A 22348-nucleotide genomic window follows, 5' to 3' on the forward strand; every position below is an offset into this window, starting at 1 on the left:
GGTATTAATAAAAACATGAGGTCTGATCCTTGTACAGTTTTATTTCAGTAGGAGAAGATCTTGGTTGTACATTTGCATGCATATATAACATAACATCATATAATATTTTCTTTCAATATGCTAGACATTAATCATATGTCAAAATATAAGGATGTGTAGTATAGCAATTACATCCAAGAGATTAGAACTGAAACAACCTAGGCCTACATTACATAATTTCACTGAATAAAATTTAATTTTGCACCTTGGTCCTGAAGTCTGTTGTTATTTCTTTGTGTCTGCACTCTCAGCAGGAGAAAAGATAAGTTTACTCATGGTCCGGATGTATTGTGAGCCATCGAGAGCTGTCAGCTTGAGGCTACTCAGTGGGAGAAGAGCACTGTTAGTGAAGTACCTGAAGACTGGACACTGAGCCTGGATCACCTCCATAAAGACCTAAGGGACAACCAGAGCAGGTATAGAATAAAACAAATACTACAACATTGTATATCCAGAAGGAATGATGCTGAAATATATCACTTCTCATTGTTGTATTTATATTATGGTGTTACCTGGGCTCACCTGAATGATGTCATCAGTGTCCTGTCCTATGTTCTGAAATATGTTCTCGCAGTGCTGCAGGTACATCTCATATAGATGGCGTGTGTGTGCGTCCACTTCCACAGACTCGTCACTCACCTCTGTCTTCTTCAGGTTCCTCAGAAAGTCCGTGTTCACTGGCCCACACTCTATCAGGCTCACACTGCATTACAGGAAAGTGGATTTTAATTTATAATACTTTTTCTCTTTTTTTGAAGTATAAAGTATGTTTACATTCTGAGTCCAATGTCTCGGTGCTCAGTACACATAAAATATTAAAAAATTAACCAATCAATATTTAATAAGGCACATTAATATAAATATTTATTCTATCCACATTCACTGGATATGAGCAGTCGTGCGCTCTGATTGGCTACTCTACTACTAGGATATCAGCTCATATACTGTGAGTAGAGAAAAACAAAATGGCAGCGCATGTTGCTGAACCAACCGAGGACGAAATAAAAACTCTACTCAAAAACAAAACCTCAAAAATTATCAAGTATTTAAAAGAAACAGAAATAGCTAAAATAATATCATTTTTTCCCCTCCAGTATTTCCTGTTCCACACTCCAATTTAGTCGGTGGCAGTAATGCACCTTTAAGTTGGTTTGCCAACTGCCAAAAAACCCTAAAGAAAAAGAAGACCCCAAAAGATATGCAGAAAAAAGGGTAACAAAATATGGAATAAAAGTATTTAATGGTAAGAACACATCTTTTTTATTTTTTCAAGAATTATTATTATAGCATTTTTCACAAATTGCTCCTGTCATTTCACCAGTTTGTTTAACTTCTAAACAGAATTTATTCTGTCGGATGTTTTATATAAAGTATTTATTTATCGAATTTGCAAAAAATAAAAATGCTCTGTTTCTCAAAATCCAGTGAATGTGGATAGAATAAAACAGTTATTCCACTCAATCTTGTCGTATATGGCTTATAGCCAACTCGGTGCTATGCGCCTCATCGGTTATCAGCTCTTGTATGACTTGATTTCGTGGAATAACTGTTAAATGTTATCTGGACACGAGTGTTTTACTGGGAAATATACCACTTGTGTTTTTCATACGAGCTATATCCAGGACATGGAGAACCAATATCGTGACGTAAATCTTTCTATGTCACTTGTGAGGAAATCGATTAATTGTTTTGATAAATTTTGGTACGTTTTGTTTGTAAATGTGTCTATATAATAAAAAGAAAATCACACGTTGGCTTGAAGATATGAAGTTTATCTCCTTGTGTTGAAAAACACATTTTTCAGATGAAATAGCCTACATTGCGGATCTGAGTGACATAATTCCTCCAACGACGTTACTCCCAGTGTTTTTGCACTGACTCGATGCATGTTGTCAAAATTGTGAAATGGTTCAAAATTAAAGTTCTTTTGATTAACTTGTGCAATTTTTTTTGTAGATGTGTCCATATAATATAAAGAACATTACACAGTAGTGTGAAGATATGAAGTTTATCTTCTTGTGTTGAAAAATATATCACTCATGATATATACATTCACCACTTGAAGATAAACTTCATATCTTCATATCTTCACACCACCGTGTAATATCCCCTCTCTCATTTTATATATATATATATATATATATATACAGACACACATATATACAGTCATAAGCTATGTATCCTTATTTATATTTCCAAACCTTAGGGCTTATTATCAATGATTTAATTGTGGGGTTTCAGACCATAATTTAATAGAAGTATAGCTCACAGCCTGGCAGAATGATTGTGAGTTTTATAATAATTCAATACATTTGCCATTTGCTCTTTAGAGAAATGCTTTAATGTTAAAATTATATAAAAATTCTTCCATCGAGAGTTGGACTTTTGATCATTAAAGTACAAAGTGTTATTTTCCCCCAAGTTGAAAGGTTTTACTGTGTCATGTATCTTGATAATTTTTTTAAAAAGCTCTTTCACGTTTATTTTACTCCCAAATAAACCAGTGAAACAAGAAGGACTTAAAAGAAACTTATAGCTCGGTGGCCTTTCGATTTCATAAATTCAGTGAAATTTAGTTCCCACTGAAATTTGGTTATTGTGATGTATGTTTATTTCTGTAATATCTCAGAACAAACAAACAAACAAACAAACAAACAAAAAAACCCAGGCCATTCTGTGGCAGGGAAATTATTTAATTTGAGGGGATTCCCTAGCAAATATGATGCATGAAATTGCTCGCTTTGTGCAGTCAAGTAGACAGAGGAAGTCCATGTGTGCATGCACAGGTTTTCCTTCTTTTTCTTCTTCTTCTTTTGGGTTTTATGGCAGCTGGTATCCACAATGTTGCATTACTGCCATCTACAGGTTTACTTTGAGCGTGCACTGACAGTTCCATCATTCTGTCACTAAACGAACAGCTGATCACACCGAGGTGCTCGCTGAGCGCCGATATTTATTAGTTTGGTCCTGCGTTTCCTTTCTTTCGCAACATGACATCTTTTCTTCTTGCTTTCCATTACTGTAGTCGGTCTTTCATGTTTCATTCGCACACGCACGTCCTCCATTTTTCTCTCCTGTTTCAAATCTGTATCCCACAATGCCTTGTGTGAATGAGGAAAGCCTACCACATGATGCATGACGTAGTATCTTGAATTGAGCCATGGTGAAGCAGGAAAAAATAGCGGAGAATTCAGGGCCACATGGCCCTAAATTCATTAATTGTTCGATATTTTTTTTAAACTAATAAAATTGGAAGTCTGTGATTCGAATTCAGTAGCTTTCGGTCCACTAAAATTGGGTGTCGGGGAAAATTCTTTTTATGACCGATGCTTGAAAAATCTGAAAGGCAGTCTAGCTTTATGGACAGGCCACTCAGGCTTTACTTACTCAGCCTTTAACCCCTAAATAGAAATATCCATCAGGTGTTCTGCTGGAAACTTAATAGAATAAAATAACATGCGGATTAAAGAGATAGGGTTTTTGCACCTCCTAATTCACAATCTAATCCCATTTCTATTAATAACTATGTTTAAAAAAAACCAGTGTATGACCATTACACAAATATTCCATAACAGTGAGTGAGCATGGACTGTGTAGAACAAGTCTATGGTGTCTTGCGGCTTAAGAGGTAAATGAATTGTTAGAAATTGCTCATTAAAATGTATTTAGTGTTGTGTCTGCAGTGTTCTAGTTTAAAGAGGTGCATATTTGTCAGTAAATGCACTCAAATACCGTACATACAGAGAACTTACTGGATACTGAACTGTTGTAGCAAGATGGCCAGGCTCTCACAGACACCCTCGACTGCAAACTTGCTGGCACAGTACACCTCATTAAAGGGAAGACCTGAGAGACACATACAGCTATAGTATTGCCATCAAAAAAGAGAAAGCACTGCAAAAATATAATATATTGATTTAGGCACTGCCTAAAAGCAGAGCTCCCATCTGTTTCTGGGTTGGAGAATTTTCTTATCATAGCCAGCCACTTTTGTTTTATTTCTTTACTGGCTAACACTGGCCACTAGGCGGTGTTTAGGACTGGTAATTACTAACACTGGCCACTAGGCGGTGTGTCTTATCCCATCCCCATCCCATCCCATTATCTGTAGCTGCTGTATCCTGTTCTACAGGGTCGCAGACAAGCTGGAGCCTATCCCAGCTGACTACGGGCGAAAGGCAGGGTACACCCTGGACAAGTTGCCAGGTCATCACAGGGCTGACACATAGACACAGACAACCATTCACACTCACACCTACGGTCAATTTAGAGTCACCAGTTAACCTAACCTGCATGTCTTTGGACTGTGGGGGAAACCGGAGCACCCGGAGGAAACCCACGCGGACACGGGGAGAACATGCAAACTCCACACAGAAAGGCCCTCGCCGGCTCCGGGGCTCGAACCCAGGACCTTCTTGCTGTGAGGCGACAGCGCTAACCACTACACCACCATGCCTAGGCAGTGTGTATGACTGGTAATTACTAACACTGGTATGGTGGGAGGCACGCACAGGACCGAAACCATCAGAAAACAACTCGATGGGTTTCTTTATGTATCCACACTCTATGCCTATGGAGGTCCGCTATAACATATAAGATACAAATATCTTGAATAGAGCCAAAATCAATTTCTCTTTATTACACTTTTAGTGAAATCGACAGTTATGGGAAAAAATAATAAGAGAACACTTTTAATGTATATTTATTAAACCTATTTATAGATTTTTGTTACTTGTTTCAAGCTTGGAAATGTTTTATTCTATATTCTATATGCATTTTATTCTATTCTGTGTGTACGAATACACACATTCACTGCAGAAACCCATGGATTTGATTGAAAAATAAGTCATATCAGCACAGATACTGATATTCACCATCAATGATTGTTGGCTCCCTGATTTTGATTATGTGAGTTGGCGTAGATCAGTGACACAAATCTGCACCGCACTGTTATTATATTTGCATCCCATGTTTGAAGTTTGAAATACATTTTTTAAAATACAAATTTTTAAAACAATCACCTTTGTATTTACACTAAAACAATTATCCACCTCAGGTTCAGTGAATATCGGTGAATAATAACCTCGATTTTGTCTCAGCTATTATTTAACAGTTATTCCATGAAATCGAGTTGCACATGAGCTAATAGTTGATGAGGTGCATAGCACCGACTTGGCTATAAGCCATATATGACAAGATTGAGTGGAATGTTTTATTCTGTCCACATTCACTGGATTTTGACAAACAGAGCATTTTTATTTTTTGCAAATTCGATAAATAAAAACTTTATGCAAAACGTCCGACAAAATAATTTCCGCTTAGAATATAAACAAACTGGTGAAATGACCGTAACAATTTGTGAAAAATGCTCTAATAATAATTCTTGAAAAAGAAAAAAATTATATGTTCTTACCATCAAATACTTTCATTCCATATTTTGTTGCTTTTTTTGGGGGGGGGGGGGGGGGGGGGCGTTTTCTTCTTCTTTAGGGTTTTTTTTGGCAGTTGGGAAACCAACTTAAAGGTGCATTACTGCCACCGACTGGGCTGGAGTGTGGAACAGGCGCTTTTGGAGAATTAAAAAAAAAAATTATTTTAGCTATTTCTATTTCTTTTAAATACTTGATAACATTTTTGGGGGGTTTTGTTTTCGAGTACAGTTTTTATTTCGTCCTCGGTTAGTTCAGCAAAATGCTCCGCCATTTTGCTTTTCTCTACTCACGGTATATGAGGTGATATTGTAGTAGTAGAGTAGCCAATCAGAGCTTACGATTCCTCATATCCAGTGAATGTGGATAGAATAATCATCAATATTCACTTCACCTTCGGCAAATAATTGTTAAGTGACAGCTCACTTTTCACCAGTGACAGGTTTCTCAGATATTTATTTGTAACTGTGGCTGATTTCCACCCTTAAGTGATTTCCCGATGTTGTACTGCAGGCAAAAATAAAAGGAAATTTCACTCCAAAAAGACCCCAAAGCATTTCCTTTAATCTTTCACCTTGTAGCCCTCCCATGCTGCCAGTGACCAGGATTCGTCCTTGTCTTCGCCTCTTCATGTCGGGCAGGAAGGTCTGGATGGTGCGGATTGTACCCAGCAGATTCACCTCTAAGATTCCTCTCATCAGTTCTTCTGATTGAGCTTCCAGGGGGCCCATCAGCCCCACACCTGCATTACACACTGCGAGAGAGAGAGAGAGAGAGAGAGAGAGAGAGAGAGAGAGAGAGAGAGAGAAGGCATTGCATAGATATTAAAAATGAACTGCTGTAATAAAGGAAACAAAGATTTGTTGTAAATTTGTTATAATCTGTCATAATATAACTTTAGCAACTGTACGCTGTTAGAAAAATGGGTTCCTTAAAGGTTCTTTGGATAGTTAAGGTTTCTTAGCTTACGTAATGAGTTCTACATGCAATCCTCTTTAACTTTGAGTAAAAAACACAAAAAGATTCTGGAGTGATCTCTTAAATTTCCCTGCAACGGGACCCTGAAGAAGTTTTTTTTTTAAAGTGTATTACAGCAAACAAACAGACTGAATTTGTATCTTAAATTGTTTTCAGTGTAGCCATTATAAAATCAACTAATATAAGATACAGACAAATTTTAAAGCATTATAAATACAACCATTTCATATGGTTATGTCCATGAAACCTATGAAATTTCTTTATAATTTGGTAACAATGCTTTACAAATTTTATAAACTCATAAAGTTCTGAAAAAGTATTGTAAGTCCTTGATGGTTTTAAAGATATTGTAATGTTTTTTTTCCTGTAATTTTTGCCTTTAATTTTCAGGTTGTGTTTCAGGACATTTAAATACAAACCAATGAACTTGGCATCCAGTATATATTTTATTTAAGGCTTATATTTTATTCAGGTTTTACTGAGTCTTATTTTTCTCTCACCCAGTATGTCCACTCGTCCCTCTGTGATGCTTCTCTGGACTGTCGCTATGGACGGCTGGTCTGTGACGTCCATTTGCAGAATGGCCATGGTGTCATTGTGCAGGTCTCTCACACTCTCCAGCAAGCGCTGCTTCTTATCCAGATTACGCATGGTGGCATACACTACACAGCATCCCCAAAGCAATTCATACAGAGTTGTTCCATCATACAATTAAGCACCACAGCAAAACGATAATTATATACAGGAATAGCACATCAGTCATTCAGTGTAATATTTACCTTTGTATGTTTTCAATGGATCTGATGCGAGATGGATGGCAAGACTGAGTCCGATTCCTGACGAACAGCCAGTGATGAGAACTACCGTCTGCTCCATCAGAACCAAGCTGAAGTCAGTCCACAGTGCTGGAGAAAGGAAAAGACAGAGAAACACTGGGCAGAGGATGACAGCAGGAATGCTGGTGATATTCTTGCAGGAGGTGAGATGCTTTTCTCAGCTGCTAGCTGTTGTGTCTTTTATTTTCAACCATGTGGGAGGATGTTTTAGGATTCTTTATGATCACAAGGTCAACTTGAAAGCAAACATTTTGTGTTTCACATTCACACTACCTAAATAGCCACACAGGTGCATTGAGACTGCGTGCTCTCAGACATACAAAGATAGCTCCCCCCCTCCCGGAAATACATTTTGAACAATTTCCTTGTTCCCAAAATTGTTTCCTTGTTCAAAATTTCTACATAAACACTTCTCCCAAAAAATATACTGAAATATATAAATATATGAATGTCCAAAAACATGTTATTCGTTCAACTAAACAACTTTAAAGCAATACGTAAAAGCATTTTTCAACCTAATCTACAGCATCTACTGAACTGTGAGAACTGTCGCTCACTCAGTGTTTTTTGTTTTTCACACCATTCTGTCTGTGTAAACTCTAGAGACTGTTGTGCGTAACAACCTCAGGAGATCAGCAGTTTCTGAAATATTCAAACCAGTCCAGTCAGGCTCAAACCAACACCCATGCCACAATGAAAGTCACACTGAGATCACAGTTTTTCCCATTCTAAAGTTTGAAGTGAACATTAGTTTGTATCTGCATGATTTGATGCATTGTGCTGCTGTCAAGGGATTGGCTGATTAGAGAACTGCATAAAACAGCGAGGGGGGGGGGACGTAATAAAGTGGCCAGTGTGTATGTGTAAAACTTTTTTTAATGGAATATATACATTTTCTAATGTATAAGTTTTGTAAAAAATGATTAAGGATGAAAGTTTTACCAGAGTATCGCTATTATTAAAGGACCCATGGCATGGTGGTTTGTTGATGCTTTAAACGGGCTCGTGGAGGTTTCCGGATGTTATATCCGCAGCCTTTCTCGAAATGAACCCTCGGCACGTAGATATAGCCTCCTGGAAGAAAGCCCCATTTCAGCCCTTTTCCCAGTGCGTCGTTTTGCTAATGAGAAGCATGGAGGCGGGGAAGGGTAGAGGGTGGGGGCGGGTCTTATCATTAATATTCATGACATGTAAACGTGTTACCTCTGATTGGCTAACAGCACTGTGACGCTACCTCCAGTGGGTCAGAACAAGCGGATGTGGGTGTCTTACTATGGCGAGAGAGAAGGAACAAACCGCGAAGGGAAAAATACCGCGCGCTGACGTCATTAAGGTGCGACGCGAGGAAATAAAATAAATTCAACAAATGTTTGGGTTTTTACTGAACAAACAAACAAATAAAATGAACGAGTGACTTAAAAAAAAGAATGTGGGTGTCTTTGTAAAAACTGTTTTGATTGGCTATTATAACAGAGCATGCTGCATGCTTTTTGGTTTTGTAGCGCAGAGTACCTGGCTAACTGCAGGAAGCGGTTAGCTGCACAGCTAATGTAGCCATTGCAAGGCTAACGTGGCACCGATTTTAAAACACGGCAAAACGACTTAACAGTTATACACTTACTTGTTCTGTGTTTGTGGCTGATGCGGCAGGGATGCTTGGTACGGACCCAGGCTTCAGTGACAGTTGATGTGCAAAACCTGCCCTGTACTGTCCCAAGTTGTGGAAACATTCCTCAGGAAAATGCTTCCGACAAACATACACCGTCTTAGGTAGACTCGACAGCGTATTATTGAAGTAAATAAAATTAAGCCACTGCGTCTTCAGGGGCTCTCCTGTCGGCAGTAAAAACAGACTCTTTTCTGTGTTGTCACATCTATGTACAGCGCAGTTTCCATGTTTCGCTCGCTTAGGTGATGCCATGTTGTTGTGTCCTCTATGGTCTCCTCACTACAACTGGGCGGGCAATCCATACGGTGGGTGGGAATCCAGAGGGGGGCGTGGGGATCATCTCCCTTGCTGACGTAGTAAAGGGAAGAGTTTATCAATGCACCGTTTTGACGCGCCATTCTCAAATGTTGGGCATAGTTTGGTTTACACATTATGAAATTTCTAGCCACTGGGGTGACTTAAGAAGGTCAGAGGAACTCATTTTAACGTTAAAAAACCTCAGAAAGTGAAAATTTCATGCCATGGGACCTTTAAAATATCTATTGTTTCACACCAGGACAAAAAAATTCCACAACAGATTCTTGTGGACCAAAACATTTTAGAGCTTTGGTAGTTAAATTATGAGCTAATGTTCAACTCATTTATGACTTAAATAGAGTCAAATAATCTAAATAGAGTCAAGAGATTTAAAAGGGGAATATATTTTTAAAAAAAACCACAGTACACTGCACCATGTAGTCAGTGACTATAGGCCAAATACTGCCCTCTGCTGTCCAAATGGACAATCACACCTATTACTGTCTCATTGTTACTAAATCAAACTAGTATGCTGGACTTTACAGAGAGTTGCAGCCCAAATATATTGCTGGGTAAATTCACATTTAGTTGAAAGAGCATGATAATTGCCACTGAAAAATTCACTTGGATAATTTGAACAATGATTCAAATTTCTGGTCAAGACATTTTAGTTTATTTCCTGTTTTAATGAATTGTAGCTACTTATGAATTACTATCCAAGGTTCACAAGAGAAAACTTTATTTTTTAATTAAGGGCAGTATACCGCAGATGAACAATACCACACTATTGTAATCTTCAGCATTCAACAACAAGAGGTTTTTATCCACATTATACGCACTTTGTTAAACAATAAATATATTTACTGAAATATATAACTATATTTTCAGCATTTGCTTCTATTAATTATTTTTTTCTCTTATAGGGTAAATGTGTTTAGAATTTCATTTAAAAAATCTTCAACAATGAATATTAAGACAATAAAATCCAAATTTTTCCCATGTAATATAAACATTTTTATTAACAATAAGTACATAAATAAAAGTATATATACACACACATACAGTATTTACAGTATAAATCTTTGCATCACAAAGTATAATTAGCCCAATGTCTGGGACAGTATTAAATCGAAACATAATATGAAGATAATATTAACAAGGAATCGGATTATCACCAGAACATTTTCCAGTGAAACCTAACCATTACTCATACGTCCATATACAGTACCATTCAAAAGCTTGGGCACATTTACTGATTACTAAGTGTCCAAATATTTGACGTCTACTGTATGCTGATTTAATCCACTTCTTCAATACTTGGTCCCTGAGTGTTTGCTCCTGAAGCCGATCGTGCCTGAGCTCCACAGCTTCCTGCTGGCATCCCTCCCTGGTACAGCTTCGTGATGATGGGCTTGCAGACTTTCTCCAGTTCCTTCAGCTCATGTTCAAACTCCTCCTTTTCGGCCAGCTGGTTGTTCTCCAGCCAGGTAATGGCCTGGTTACACCTCTCAATTACTTTCTTCTTGTCCTCTTCGCTGATTTTGCCATTCATGCTTTCATCTTCCACACTGTTTTTCATGTGAAAAGCATACGACTCCAGGGAGTTCTTGGCTGCAACCTTCTCTCTCTGAAGGTCGTCTTCTGCTTTGTACTTATCTGCTTCCTGCACCATCCTCTCAATGTCTTCCTTGCTCAGCCTGCCCTTGTCATTGGTGATGGTGATCTTGTTTTCTTTGCCGGTGCTTTTGTCCACAGCAGACACGTTCAGAATGCCATTGGCGTCGACGTCAAAGGTCACTTCAATCTGAGGAACCCCACGTGGTGCAGGTGGGATGCCCGTCAGATCAAACTTCCCGAGCAGGTTGTTGTCTTTGGTCATGGCTCTCTCACCTTCGAACACCTGGATCAGAACCCCAGGCTGGTTGTCTGCATACGTGCTGAAGACTTGTGTCTGCTTGGTGGGGATGGTGGTGTTGCGCTTGATGAGAGTGGTCATGACTCCTCCTGCTGTCTCGATGCCCAGGGACAGTGGAGCCACATCCAGCAGCAGCAAGTCCTGGACGTTTCCAGAGGTGTCGCCCGTCAGGATGGCAGCCTGAACCGCAGCACCGTAAGCTACCGCCTCGTCTGGGTTGATGCTTTTGTTCAGTTCCCGTCCATTAAAGAAGTCCTGCAGAAGCTTCTGGATCTTGGGGATTCTCGTCGAACCTCCAACCAGGACAATTTCATGGATCTGGGATTTGTCCATCTTGGCATCTCTCAGGGCTTTCTCCACCGGCTCTAGTGTTCCTCTGAACAGGTCTGAACACAGCTCTTCAAAGCGTGCTCTGGTGATGGAAGTGTAAAAGTCAGTGCCCTCGTACAGGGAGTTGATTTCAATGCTGGCTTGAGAGCTGGAGGAAAGGGTTCTCTTGGCTCTCTCGCAGGCTGTACGTAGCCTCCTGAGGGCTCGCTTGTTATGGCTGATGTCCTTCTTGTGCTTCCTCTTGAATTCCTCCACAAAGTGATTGACCAGGCGGTTGTCAAAGTCCTCTCCACCCAGGTGAGTGTCTCCTGCCGTGGCTTTCACTTCAAAGATGCCATCCTCAATGGTAAGAATGGACACATCGAAGGTACCACCGCCCAGGTCAAAGATCAGGACGTTGCGCTCTCCCTTCTTGCCTTTGTCCAGGCCGTAGGCGATGGCCGCAGCCGTGGGCTCGTTGATGATCCTCAGGACGTTCAGTCCGGCGATGACTCCGGCATCTTTAGTGGCCTGTCTCTGAGAGTCATTGAAGTAGGCAGGAACGGTAATAACGGCATTTGTCACCTTCTGTCCCAGATAGGCCTCTGCGATTTCCTTCATTTTCACCAGAACCATGGAGGAGATCTCTTCGGGGTAAAAGGATTTCTTCTCCCCTTTGTACTCGACTTGAACTTTCGGCTTGCCTCCGTCGCTGGTCACTTGGAAAGGCCAGTGTTTCATGTCGGACTGTACGACCGGATCGTCAAACTTCCTGCCAATCAGCCTCTTGGCGTCAAACACCGTGTTGTTGGGATTCATGGCCACTTGGTTTTTCGCGGCGTCGCCGATGAGCCTCTCTGTGTCTGTGAAGGCCACGTAGCTGGGCGTTGTTCTGTTTCCCTGGTCATTAGCGATGATCTCCACTTTTCCATGCTGAAACACCCCCACACAGGAGTAGGTGGTGCCCAGGTCAATCCCAATAGCAATTCCTTTAGCAGAGGACATCTTGATTTGGTTTGTCAGATGCCTGTAAATAACACACACAAAAACAATGGCAGAAGTTTGGTCAAGACGTTTTTAAATCTGCGTCTCTGTGATCAATTTAAACCAATAAACTATTAATTAAAAAGTCATTACAATAAAACAAAAATACAGAAATACGCATGCATAACAAAGTTATTATTCGAGCACCCCAATTTAATTTCAGTTATTACACATGCAATGATTATTCTTCTACTTGTAGTAAAATGCACGAAATGTCGTCCTGTAAAGTTATAATAAGGTCTCAGAATACATTTTAATATTATTCTCCTGTCCAGTTCCCTGATAACAATGTGTCCTTCAAAGAGATTATAAATCCTGTCATATAACGGCACTCATAATGGAGATAAATGATCGTACTTACAGTTATTCGGCTCCTGAAATATGTGAAGGTTGTGTGTTCTCTCTGATTAAATGTGCCGCTTGGCTCCTCTCCGTTGCTGAGGCTCTCACTGCTCTTAGACAGCTGTTTGTTACACACGCTTCCATTCTCTCTTTATATTCACCAGCGGACTCCGCCATTCTCTTCTCGAGCTTTCTCGGCGCTTCTCCAAAGCTCGCGCGAAACCGACCAATCAGGAGGCATCCAGCTGACTATAACCCCGCCCACTTCTGACTCAGGAACATACCACTGTGCCCAGAACAGAGGAGAAACTTCTGGAGTGTTCGGCATCATTTCTCTCTTCCTCAATTTAGGAATTCTCAGATTAATTAATTCTTAGATATAATGTAGTGACATGAGGCTTTTCTTAAAATGGGCAACAAACGGGAAGTAAAATAGAAATAGAACAGAAACAAACTGATCTGTCGGTCTGAGAGTGAATGAGGATGTTTTGGTAATAGAAGGCTGTAGAGTTCTTCCTATAAATATAATCACTTTTTAATGAAATAAGAATCCTGACTGTACTGAAAGCATAAAATATCATATAATCATTTACATTTGTGAGTCACTGTCTGTATCTCATTCAACTTTCTGTACAATATTAGGAGATGATGTGAAAGGAAATAGCACTAATAATCTGCCTTCAACACATGGACATGAGGAACAGTGAAAAATTACTGCATTTGGTGATGAAGAGAATTTCAAATGTGTGCAACTTAATCATTACTGTGATAAAGTCAACCCCAGAGAGTTTAACAGTCAATGATATTAGTTATTATCTTACATCAGGATGTTTTTTCCCCCAGCTATACACTCACCGGCCACTTTATTAGGAAGACCCAGTCACCTGCTGCTTTATGCAGTTAACTAATCAGCCGATCCCTTGACAGCAGCACAATGCATCAAATCATGCAGATACAAATCAAGAGCTTCAGTTAATGTTCACTTCAAACATCAGAATGGGAAAAAATTGTGATCTCTGTGACTTTCACTGTGGCATGGGTGTTGTTTGAGCCAGGTGGACTGGTTTGAGTGCTTCAGAAACTGCTGCTTTACTGAGGTTTTCACACACAACAGTCTCTCGAGTTTACACAGAATGGTGCGAAAAACAACAAAAAAGATTGAGTGAGCAGCAGTTCTATGGGTGGAAACGCCTTGTTAATAAGAGAAGTCAGAGGAAAATGGCTAAATTGGTTTGAGCTGCCAGGAAGGATATATTAACTCATAGCAACTCTTTAGAACCATGGTGAGCAGAAGAACATCTGCGCATGCAACAGCAGAAGACCATATAGGGTTCCACTCCTGCCAACCAAGAACAGGAATCTTAGAATCAAGAGCAAGTTCCTATTAAAGGGGCCAGTGAGTGTACAGTTAGGTTCATAAATATTTGGACAGAGGCAACATTTTTCTAATTTTGGTTCTGCACATTAACACAATGAATTTTGAACAAAACAATTCAGATGCAGTTGAAGTTCAGACTTTCAGCTTTAATTCAGTGGGTTGAACAAAATGATTGCATAAAAATGTGAGCAACTAAAAGCATTTTTTAAACACAATCCCTTCATTTCAGGGGCTCAAAAGTAATTGGACAAATTAAATAATTGTAAATAAAATGTTCATTTCTAATACTTGGTTGAAAACCCTTTGTTGGCAATGACTGCCTGAAGTCTTGAACTCATGGACATCACCAGACGCTGTGTTTCCTCCTTTTTAATGCTCTGCCAGGCCTTTACTGCAACGGTTTTCAGTTGCTGTTTGTTTGTGGGCCTTTCTGTCTGAAGTTTAGTCTTTAACAAGTGAAATGCATGCTCTACTGGGTTGAGATCAGGTGACTGACTTGGCCATTCAAGAATATTCCACTTCTTTGCTTCAATAAACTCCTGGGTTGCTTTGGCTTTATGTTTTGGGTTATTGTCCATCTGTATTATGAAACGCCGATTATTATTTGGCTGCATTTGGCTGGATTTGAGCACACAGTATGTCTCTGAATACCTCAGAATTCATCTGGCTGCTTCTGTCCTGTGTCACATCATCAATAAACACTAGTGACCCAGTGCCACTGGCAGCCATGCATGCCCAAGCCATCACACTGTCTCCGCCGTGTTTTATAGATGATGTGGTATGCTTTGGATCATGAGCTGTACCACACCTTTGCCATACTTTTTTCTTTCCATCATTCTGGTCGAGGTTAATCTTGGTTTCATCTGTCCAAAGAATGTTCTTGCAGAACTGTGCTGGCTTTTTTAGATGTTTTTTAGCAAAGTCCAATCTAGCCTTTTTATTCTTGAGGCTTATGAGTGACTTGCACCGTGCAGTGAACCCTCTGTATTTACTTTCATACAGTCTTCTCTTTATGGTAGAGTTGGATATTGATACGCCTACCTCCTGGAGAGTGTTGTTCACTTGGTTGGCTGTTGTGAAGGGGTTTCTCTTCACCATGGAAATTATTCTGCGATCATCCACCACTGTTGTCTTCTGTGGGCATCCAGGTCTTTTTCCATTGATGACTTCACCAGTGCTTTCTTTCTTTCTCAGGATGTACCAAACTGTAGATTTTGCCACTCTTAATATTGTAGCAATTTCTTGGATGTTTTTTTCTGTTTTCGCAGCTTAAGGATGGCTTGTTTCACCTGCATGGAGAGCTCCTTTGACTGCATGTTTTCTTCACAGCAAAATCTTCCAAATGCAAGCACCACACCTCAAATCAGCTCCAGGCCTTTTATCTGCTTAATTGAGAATGACATAACAAAGGAATTGCCCACACCTGCCCATGAAATAGCCTGTGAGTCAATTGTCCAATTACTTTTGGTCCCGTTAAAAACAGGGTGGCACATGTTACAGAGCTGAAACTCCTAAACCCTTCATCCAATTTTAATGTGGTTCCCTCAAATGAAAGCTGAAAGTCTGGACTTTATGTCCATGTCCATTATATAACTATAACTTGAATATGTTTCAGTAAACAGGTAAAAAAACAAAATTTGTGTCAGTGTCCAAATATATATGGACCTAACTGTAGGTTGCATTGGCAGGAACCTAACAGCAGTGTTTATTCGAACCTTTATGGTATTTATGAGTGTTTATTGTGTTTTGGATGAACACCTCTTGGGCATTAGTTTATAGGTTCATTTCAGCGTTTCAAAGATATAAATAACCAGAATGAGTTCATTTTCTCCAGCAGCACTGCACAGATTTATGTTTTGTTTTCCCTGATTTGTCTATCCATCCATCCATCCATCCATCCATCATCTGTAGCCGCTGATCCTGTTCTACAGGGTCGCAGGCAAGCTGGAGCCTATCTCAGCTGACTATGGGTGAGAGGTGGAGTACACCCTAGACAAGTTGCCAGGTCATCACAGGGCTGACACAGAGACAAACAACCATTCACACTCTCATTCACACCTACGGTCAATTTAAAGCCACCAATTAGCCTAACCTGCATGCCTTTGGACTGTGGGGGAAACCGGAGCTCCCGGTGGAAACCCACACAGACACAGGGAGAGCATGCAAACTCCACACAGAAAAGCCCTCGTCGGCCGCTGGCCTCAAATCCAGGAACTTCTTGCTGTGAGGCGACAGTGCTAACCACTACACTACTGTGTAATGGTGATCTAATGAACCTGATTTAATTCCTAAACATATGAACAATACAGGAAGTAGGAAATTGAGAAGACACTAAACTGTGCTAGAACCTGCAGGCGAGCACTGACCTCTGCTGTCCAAATCAACCACCATACTGTCAATAGTGTTTGTGTGTGTGGTCATGACAGAGCGTCACAATCACATACTGAGTTTTTAATGAAACTTACAGCCCACCGGCTTCTTTTGTTTCATTTTTATAAATACAAATCTATGTAAATAAAATGTTCATTCTTGTTATTATTAATGAATTTTTGTCTAAATTGGGACAGATTAGGTAAAACATAAGTCCGTGGAGAACAATTCCTAAATGTTTTCTAACTGTATAGTAAACGTGTACTATTGTAATAAATTCGTGATAGCATACAACATACTATTTAATGTTTTTTAGCCACTGTTATCATCTCCAAATATTTTAAATGATAAACATAAAAAAAACCCTTTCCTTTTTTTTGGTTTGCTGAAAAAAATATTTTGTTACATTCAAGAATCTTCAATAATGAATATGAAGATGACAAAAGCCAACTTTTCCAATGTAATACATTTTATTAACAAAAAGTACACAAAACTGTATATATACACACCAATATTTACAGTATAACCCTTCATCGTTCCAGGTTTAATTGGTTCAAAGTTTGGTACAGTATTAAATCTAAATCTAATTTGGATCATATTAACGAGGATTATCACCCAAACGTCTTCCAGTGAAAAGCATAACTTTTACTCATAAGTTCACTTATTAAGTCCATGTACGTTTTTTTAATCCACTTCTTCAATAGTTGGTCCCTGAGTGTTTGCTCCTGAAGCCGATCGTGCCTGAGCTCCACAGCTTCCTGCTGGCATCCCTCCCTGGTACAGCTTCGTGATGATGGGCTTGCAGACTTTCTCCAGTTCCTTCAGCTCATGTTCAAACTCCTCCTTTTCGGCCAGCTGGTTATTCTCCAGCCAGGTAATGGCCTGGTTACACCTCTCAATTACTTTCTTCTTGTCCTCTTCGCTGATTTTGCCCTTCACGCTTTCATCTTCCACACTGTTTTTCATGTGAAAAGCATACGACTCCAGGGAGTTCTTGGCCGCAACCTTCTCTCTCTGCAGGTCGTCTTCAGCTTTGTACTTATCTGCTTCCTGCACCATCCTCTCAATGTCTTCCTTGCTCAGCCTGCCCTTGTCATTGGTGATGGTGATCTTGTTTTCTTTGCCGGTGCTTTTGTCCACAGCAGACACGTTCAGAATGCCATTGGCGTCGACGTCAAAGGTCACTTCAATCTGAGGAACCCCACGTGGTGCAGGTGGGATGCCCGTCAGATCAAACTTCCCGAGCAGGTTGTTGTCTTTGGTCATGGCTCTCTCACCTTCGAACACCTGGATCAGAACCCCAGGCTGGTTGTCTGCGTACGTGCTGAAGACTTGTGTCTGCTTGGTGGGGATGGTGGTGTTGCGCTTGATGAGAGTGGTCATGACTCCTCCTGCGGTCTCGATGCCCAGGGACAGTGGAGCCACATCCAGCAGCAGCAAGTCCTGGACGTTTCCAGAGGTGTCGCCCGTCAGGATGGCAGCCTGAACCGCAGCACCGTAAGCTACCGCCTCGTCTGGGTTGATGCTTTTGTTCAGTTCCCGTCCATTAAAGAAGTCCTGCAGAAGCTTCTGGATCTTGGGGATTCTCGTTGAACCTCCAACCAGGACAATTTCATGGATCTGGGATTTGTCCATCTTGGCATCTCTCAGGGCTTTCTCCACCGGCTCTAGTGTTCCTCTGAACAGGTCTGAACACAGCTCTTCAAAGCGTGCTCTGGTGATGGAAGTGTAAAAGTCAGTGCCCTCGTACAGGGAGTCGATTTCAATGCTGGCTTGAGAGCTGGAGGAAAGGGTTCTCTTGGCTCTCTCGCAGGCTGTACGTAGCCTCCTGAGGGCTCGCTTGTTATGGCTGATGTCCTTCTTGTGCTTCCTCTTGAATTCCTCCACAAAGTGATTGACCAGGCGGTTGTCAAAGTCCTCTCCACCCAGGTGAGTGTCTCCTGCCGTGGCTTTCACTTCAAAGATGCCGTCCTCAATGGTAAGAATGGACACATCGAAGGTACCACCGCCCAGGTCAAAGATCAGGACGTTGCGCTCTCCCTTCTTGCCTTTGTCCAGGCCGTAGGCGATGGCCGCAGCCGTGGGCTCGTTGATGATCCTCAGGACGTTCAGTCCGGCGATGACTCCGGCATCTTTAGTGGCCTGTCTCTGAGAGTCATTGAAGTAGGCAGGAACGGTAATAACGGCATTTGTCACCTTCTGTCCCAGATAGGCCTCTGCGATTTCCTTCATTTTCACCAGAACCATGGAGGAGATCTCTTCGGGGTAAAAGGATTTCTTCTCCCCTTTGTACTCGACTTGAACTTTCGGCTTGCCTCCGTCGCTGGTCACTTGGAAAGGCCAGTGTTTCATGTCGGACTGTACGACCGGATCGTCAAACTTCCTGCCAATCAGCCTCTTGGCGTCAAACACCGTGTTGTTGGGATTCATGGCCACCTGGTTTTTCGCGGCGTCGCCGATGAGCCTCTCTGTGTCTGTGAAGGCCACGTAGCTGGGCGTTGTTCTGTTTCCCTGGTCATTAGCGATGATCTCCACTTTTCCATGCTGAAACACCCCCACACAGGAGTAGGTGGTGCCCAGGTCAATCCCAATAGCAATTCCTTTAGCAGAGGACATCTTGATTTGGTTTGTCAGATGCCTGTAAATAACACACACAAAAACAATGGCAGAAGTTTGCTCAAGACGTTTTTAAATCTGCGTCTCTGTGATCAATTTAAACCAATAAACTATTAATTAAAAAGTCATTACAATAAAACAAAAATACAGAAATACATATGCATAAAGTTATTATTCGAGCACCCCAATTTAATTTCAGTTATTACACATGCAATGATTTATTCTTCTACTTGTAGTAAAATGCACGAAATGTCGTCCTGTAAAGTTATAATAAGGTCTCAGAATACATTTTAATATTATTCTCCTGTCCAGTTCCCTGATAACAATGTGTCCTTCAAAGAGATTATAAATCCTGTCATATAGCGGCACTCATAATGGAGATAAATGATCGCACTTACAGTTATTCGGCTCCTGAAATATGTGAAGGTTGTGTGTTCTCTCTGATTAAATGTGCCGCTTGGCTCCTCTCCGTTGCTGAGGCTCTCACTGCTCTTAGACAGCTGTTTGTTACACACGCTTCCATTCTCTCTTTATATTCACCAGCGGACTCCGCCATTCTCTTCTCGAGCTTTCTCGGCGCTTCTCCAAAGCTCGCGCGAAACCGACCAATCAGGAGCCATCCAGCTGACTATAACCCCGCCCACTTCTGACTCAGGAACATACCACTGTGCCCAGAACAGAGGAGAAACTTCTGGAGTGTTCGGCATCATTTCTCTCTTCCTCAACTTAGGAATTCTCAGATTAATTCATTCTTAGATATAATGTAGTGACATGAGGCTTTTCTTGAAATGGGCAACAAACGGGAAGTAAAATAGAAATAGAACAGAAACAAACTGATCTGTCGGTCTGAGAGTGAATGAGGATGTTTTGGTAATAGAAGGCTGTAGAGTTCTTCCTATAAATATAATCACTTTTTAATGAAACAAGAATCCTGACTGTACTGAAAGCATAAAATATCATATGATCATTTACATTTGTGAGTCACTGTCTGTATCTCATCCAACTTTCTGTACAATATTAGGAGATAATGTGAAAGGAAATAGCACTAATAATCTGCCTTCAACACATGGACATGAGGAACAGTGAAAAATTACTGCATTTGGTGATGAAGAGAATTTCAAATGTGTGCAACTTAATCATTACTGTGATAAAGTCAACCCCAGAGAGTTTAACAGTCAATGATATTAGTTATTATCTTACACCAAGATGTTTTTTCCCCCAGCTATAGACCCTTTTCAGTCACGTGACCTTCGTAAACGCGACCGCCATTTTGGACATGTAGTGGACTTCGGCTCGAATCAGTTTGAATGTGAGGAAGGCACAAACGAAAAACATAAAAGAAAAAGGAGCGAGATGCAGAAAACACCTTCACTATCCAGCGACGTAGGGCATTTACAGGGCGAGCATAGGGAGAAGTATTTGCAAAAATTGAGGTTAGCAGGCTTAGAGAACGACGTTTACCTGCTTCCACCAGGATTGTTCACTGACGTACGGAAGTACACCAAGCCCTCGTCTTTACCTGACTTCGGCCCACATGATCTGTATACCTATGTCATTAAAAACCCATCGCCATACACACACACGCCAACGTCCGAGGTTCCGGAGCGCGCTCCGGCTTGCTCCAGGAGTGCACCGGCCGAGGCTACGGAGCGCGCGCCGGCTTGCTCCCCCCTCAAATTAAGCAGCGCGCTCCGGCTTGCTCCGGAGCAAGCCGGAGCGTGCTGCTTAATTTGAGGGGAACCTCGGCCGGAGTGTGCTCCAGAACCTCGGCCGGAGCACTCCGGGAGCAAGCCGGCGCGCGCTGCTTAATTTGAGGGGAACCTCGGCCGGAGTGTGCTCCGGAACCTCGGCCGGAGCACTCCGGGAGCAAGCCGGCGCGCGCTGCTTAATTTGAGGGGAACCTTGGCCGGAGTGTGCTCCGGAACCTCGGCCGGAGCACTCCGGGAGCAAGCCGGCGCGCGCTGCTTAATTTGAGGGGAACCTTGGCCGGAGTGTGCTCCGGAACCTCGGCCGGAGCACTCCGGGAGCAAGCCGGCGCGCGCTGCTTAATTTGAGGGGAACCTTGGCCGGAGTGTGCTCCGGAACCTCGGCCGGAGCACTCCGGGAGCAAGCCGGCGCGCGCTGCTTAATTTGAGGGGAACCTCGGCCGGAGCACTCCGGGAGCAAGCCGGCGCGCGCTGCTTAATTTGAGGGGAACCTTGGCCGGAGCACTCCGGGAGCAAGCCGGAGCGCGCTGCTTAATTTGAGGGGAACCTCGGCCGGAGCACTCCGGGAGGAAGCCAGCGCGCGCTGCTTAATTTGAGGGGAACCTCGGCCGGAGCACTCCGGGAGCAAGCCGGAGCACGCTGCTTAATTTGAGGGGGAGCAAGCCGGAGCGCGCTCCGGAACCTCGGACGTTGGCTCCGGCAGCTATTTATACTGGATCCGGTGTAAATAGCTGCCGGATCATAATTACAGTAAACTAGTAAATACAGTAAAGGAAAAACTTGAGACTGAAAGGTTTTAGCAGTCATCTAAATGACTGAACGTAAACATTGCTACAGTAACATACCAGCTACTTGTTGACATTAGCTAGTCAACAATAGCTACTACAGAAGAACAAAGAGGTTACAATGGGTTATTTTAACCTATTTGGTTACACACTCGCCGCCACAGAATGTTAACAGCAATGTAATGCCTTTTCTGGCTAATTTTATTCGTCTTACCTCCAACAAAGTGGTCACTACACAAGCGTTGGTATGCCAAGGGCTGCCAATCTTTCCTGTTAATGGCCGCTATCCATCTTCTCCGTCGGGATCCGATAAAATGATAAACATTGCCTTGTTTGTTGATGGTTTCTACATCCAGGTGCACAACAATATAGTGGCATGATGGAAGTCTTGCTGAAAGTAAAAACTTTCTTTGCTGCCGTTCCTCAATGCTGGCTGTGGTAAACTACTGGTAGTACATGTCCAAAATGGCGGCCGCGTTTGTCGTGACGTCACGTGAAAAGGGTCTATACACTCACCGGCCACTTTATTAGGAAGACCCAGTCAGCTGCTGCTTTATGCAGTTAACTAATCAGCCAATCCCTTGACAGCAACACAATGCATCAAATCATGCAGATACAAATCAAGAGCTTCAGTT

The 22348-nt window shown here is 41.7% G+C and overlaps 2 protein-coding genes across 3 annotated transcripts; both read right to left on the minus strand.

Annotated features, from left to right (window-relative positions):
- Nucleotides 1-264: 264 nt before the first annotated feature.
- On the minus strand, nucleotides 265-7322 carry hsd17b1 (hydroxysteroid (17-beta) dehydrogenase 1). The gene is made up of 6 exons (XM_060902666.1): nucleotides 7226-7322; nucleotides 6947-7108; nucleotides 6043-6222; nucleotides 3792-3885; nucleotides 562-742; nucleotides 265-435 (listed from the first exon to the last, which is right to left on the minus strand). The coding sequence occupies exons 1-6, from the start codon at nucleotides 7320-7322 to the stop codon at nucleotides 265-267; spliced, it is 885 nt and encodes a 294-aa protein (XP_060758649.1).
- Nucleotides 7323-10324: 3002 nt separating this feature from the next.
- LOC132868804 (heat shock 70 kDa protein 1) lies at nucleotides 10325-19801 on the minus strand. Of its 2 annotated transcripts, none has more exons than XM_060901999.1 (2): nucleotides 12878-13057; nucleotides 10325-12499 (listed from the first exon to the last, which is right to left on the minus strand). In XM_060901999.1, the coding sequence occupies exon 2, from the start codon at nucleotides 12475-12477 to the stop codon at nucleotides 10546-10548; it is 1932 nt and encodes a 643-aa protein (XP_060757982.1). In that variant the 5' UTR covers nucleotides 12478-12499; nucleotides 12878-13057; the 3' UTR covers nucleotides 10325-10545. The 2 variants fall into 2 exon arrangements, with proteins under 2 accessions (XP_060757982.1, XP_060757983.1); XM_060902000.1 differs by lacking the exons at nucleotides 10325-12499; nucleotides 12878-13057 and adding exons at nucleotides 17117-19244; nucleotides 19621-19801.
- Between the last annotated feature and the right edge of the window lie 2547 nt (nucleotides 19802-22348).

Source organism: Neoarius graeffei, chromosome 20 (assembly GCF_027579695.1).
Source record: "Neoarius graeffei isolate fNeoGra1 chromosome 20, fNeoGra1.pri, whole genome shotgun sequence".
NCBI lineage: Eukaryota > Metazoa > Chordata > Actinopteri > Siluriformes > Ariidae > Neoarius > Neoarius graeffei.

Coding starts and splice junctions, on each gene's coding strand:
- hsd17b1 (XM_060902666.1), bottom strand. CDS start 7,322: ATGGAGCAGACGGTAGTTCTCATCACTGGCTGTTCGTCAGGAATCGGA. Junction 7,109..7,225: donor TCCATTGAAAACATACAAAG/GTAAATATTACA, acceptor GATGCTGTGTAG/TGTATGCCACCATGCGTAAT. Junction 743..3,791: donor CTACAACAGTTCAGTATCCA/GTAAGTTCTCTG, acceptor CCTGTAATGCAG/TGTGAGCCTGATAGAGTGTG.
- LOC132868804 (XM_060901999.1), bottom strand. CDS start 12,477: ATGTCCTCTGCTAAAGGAATTGCTATTGGGATTGACCTGGGCACCACC.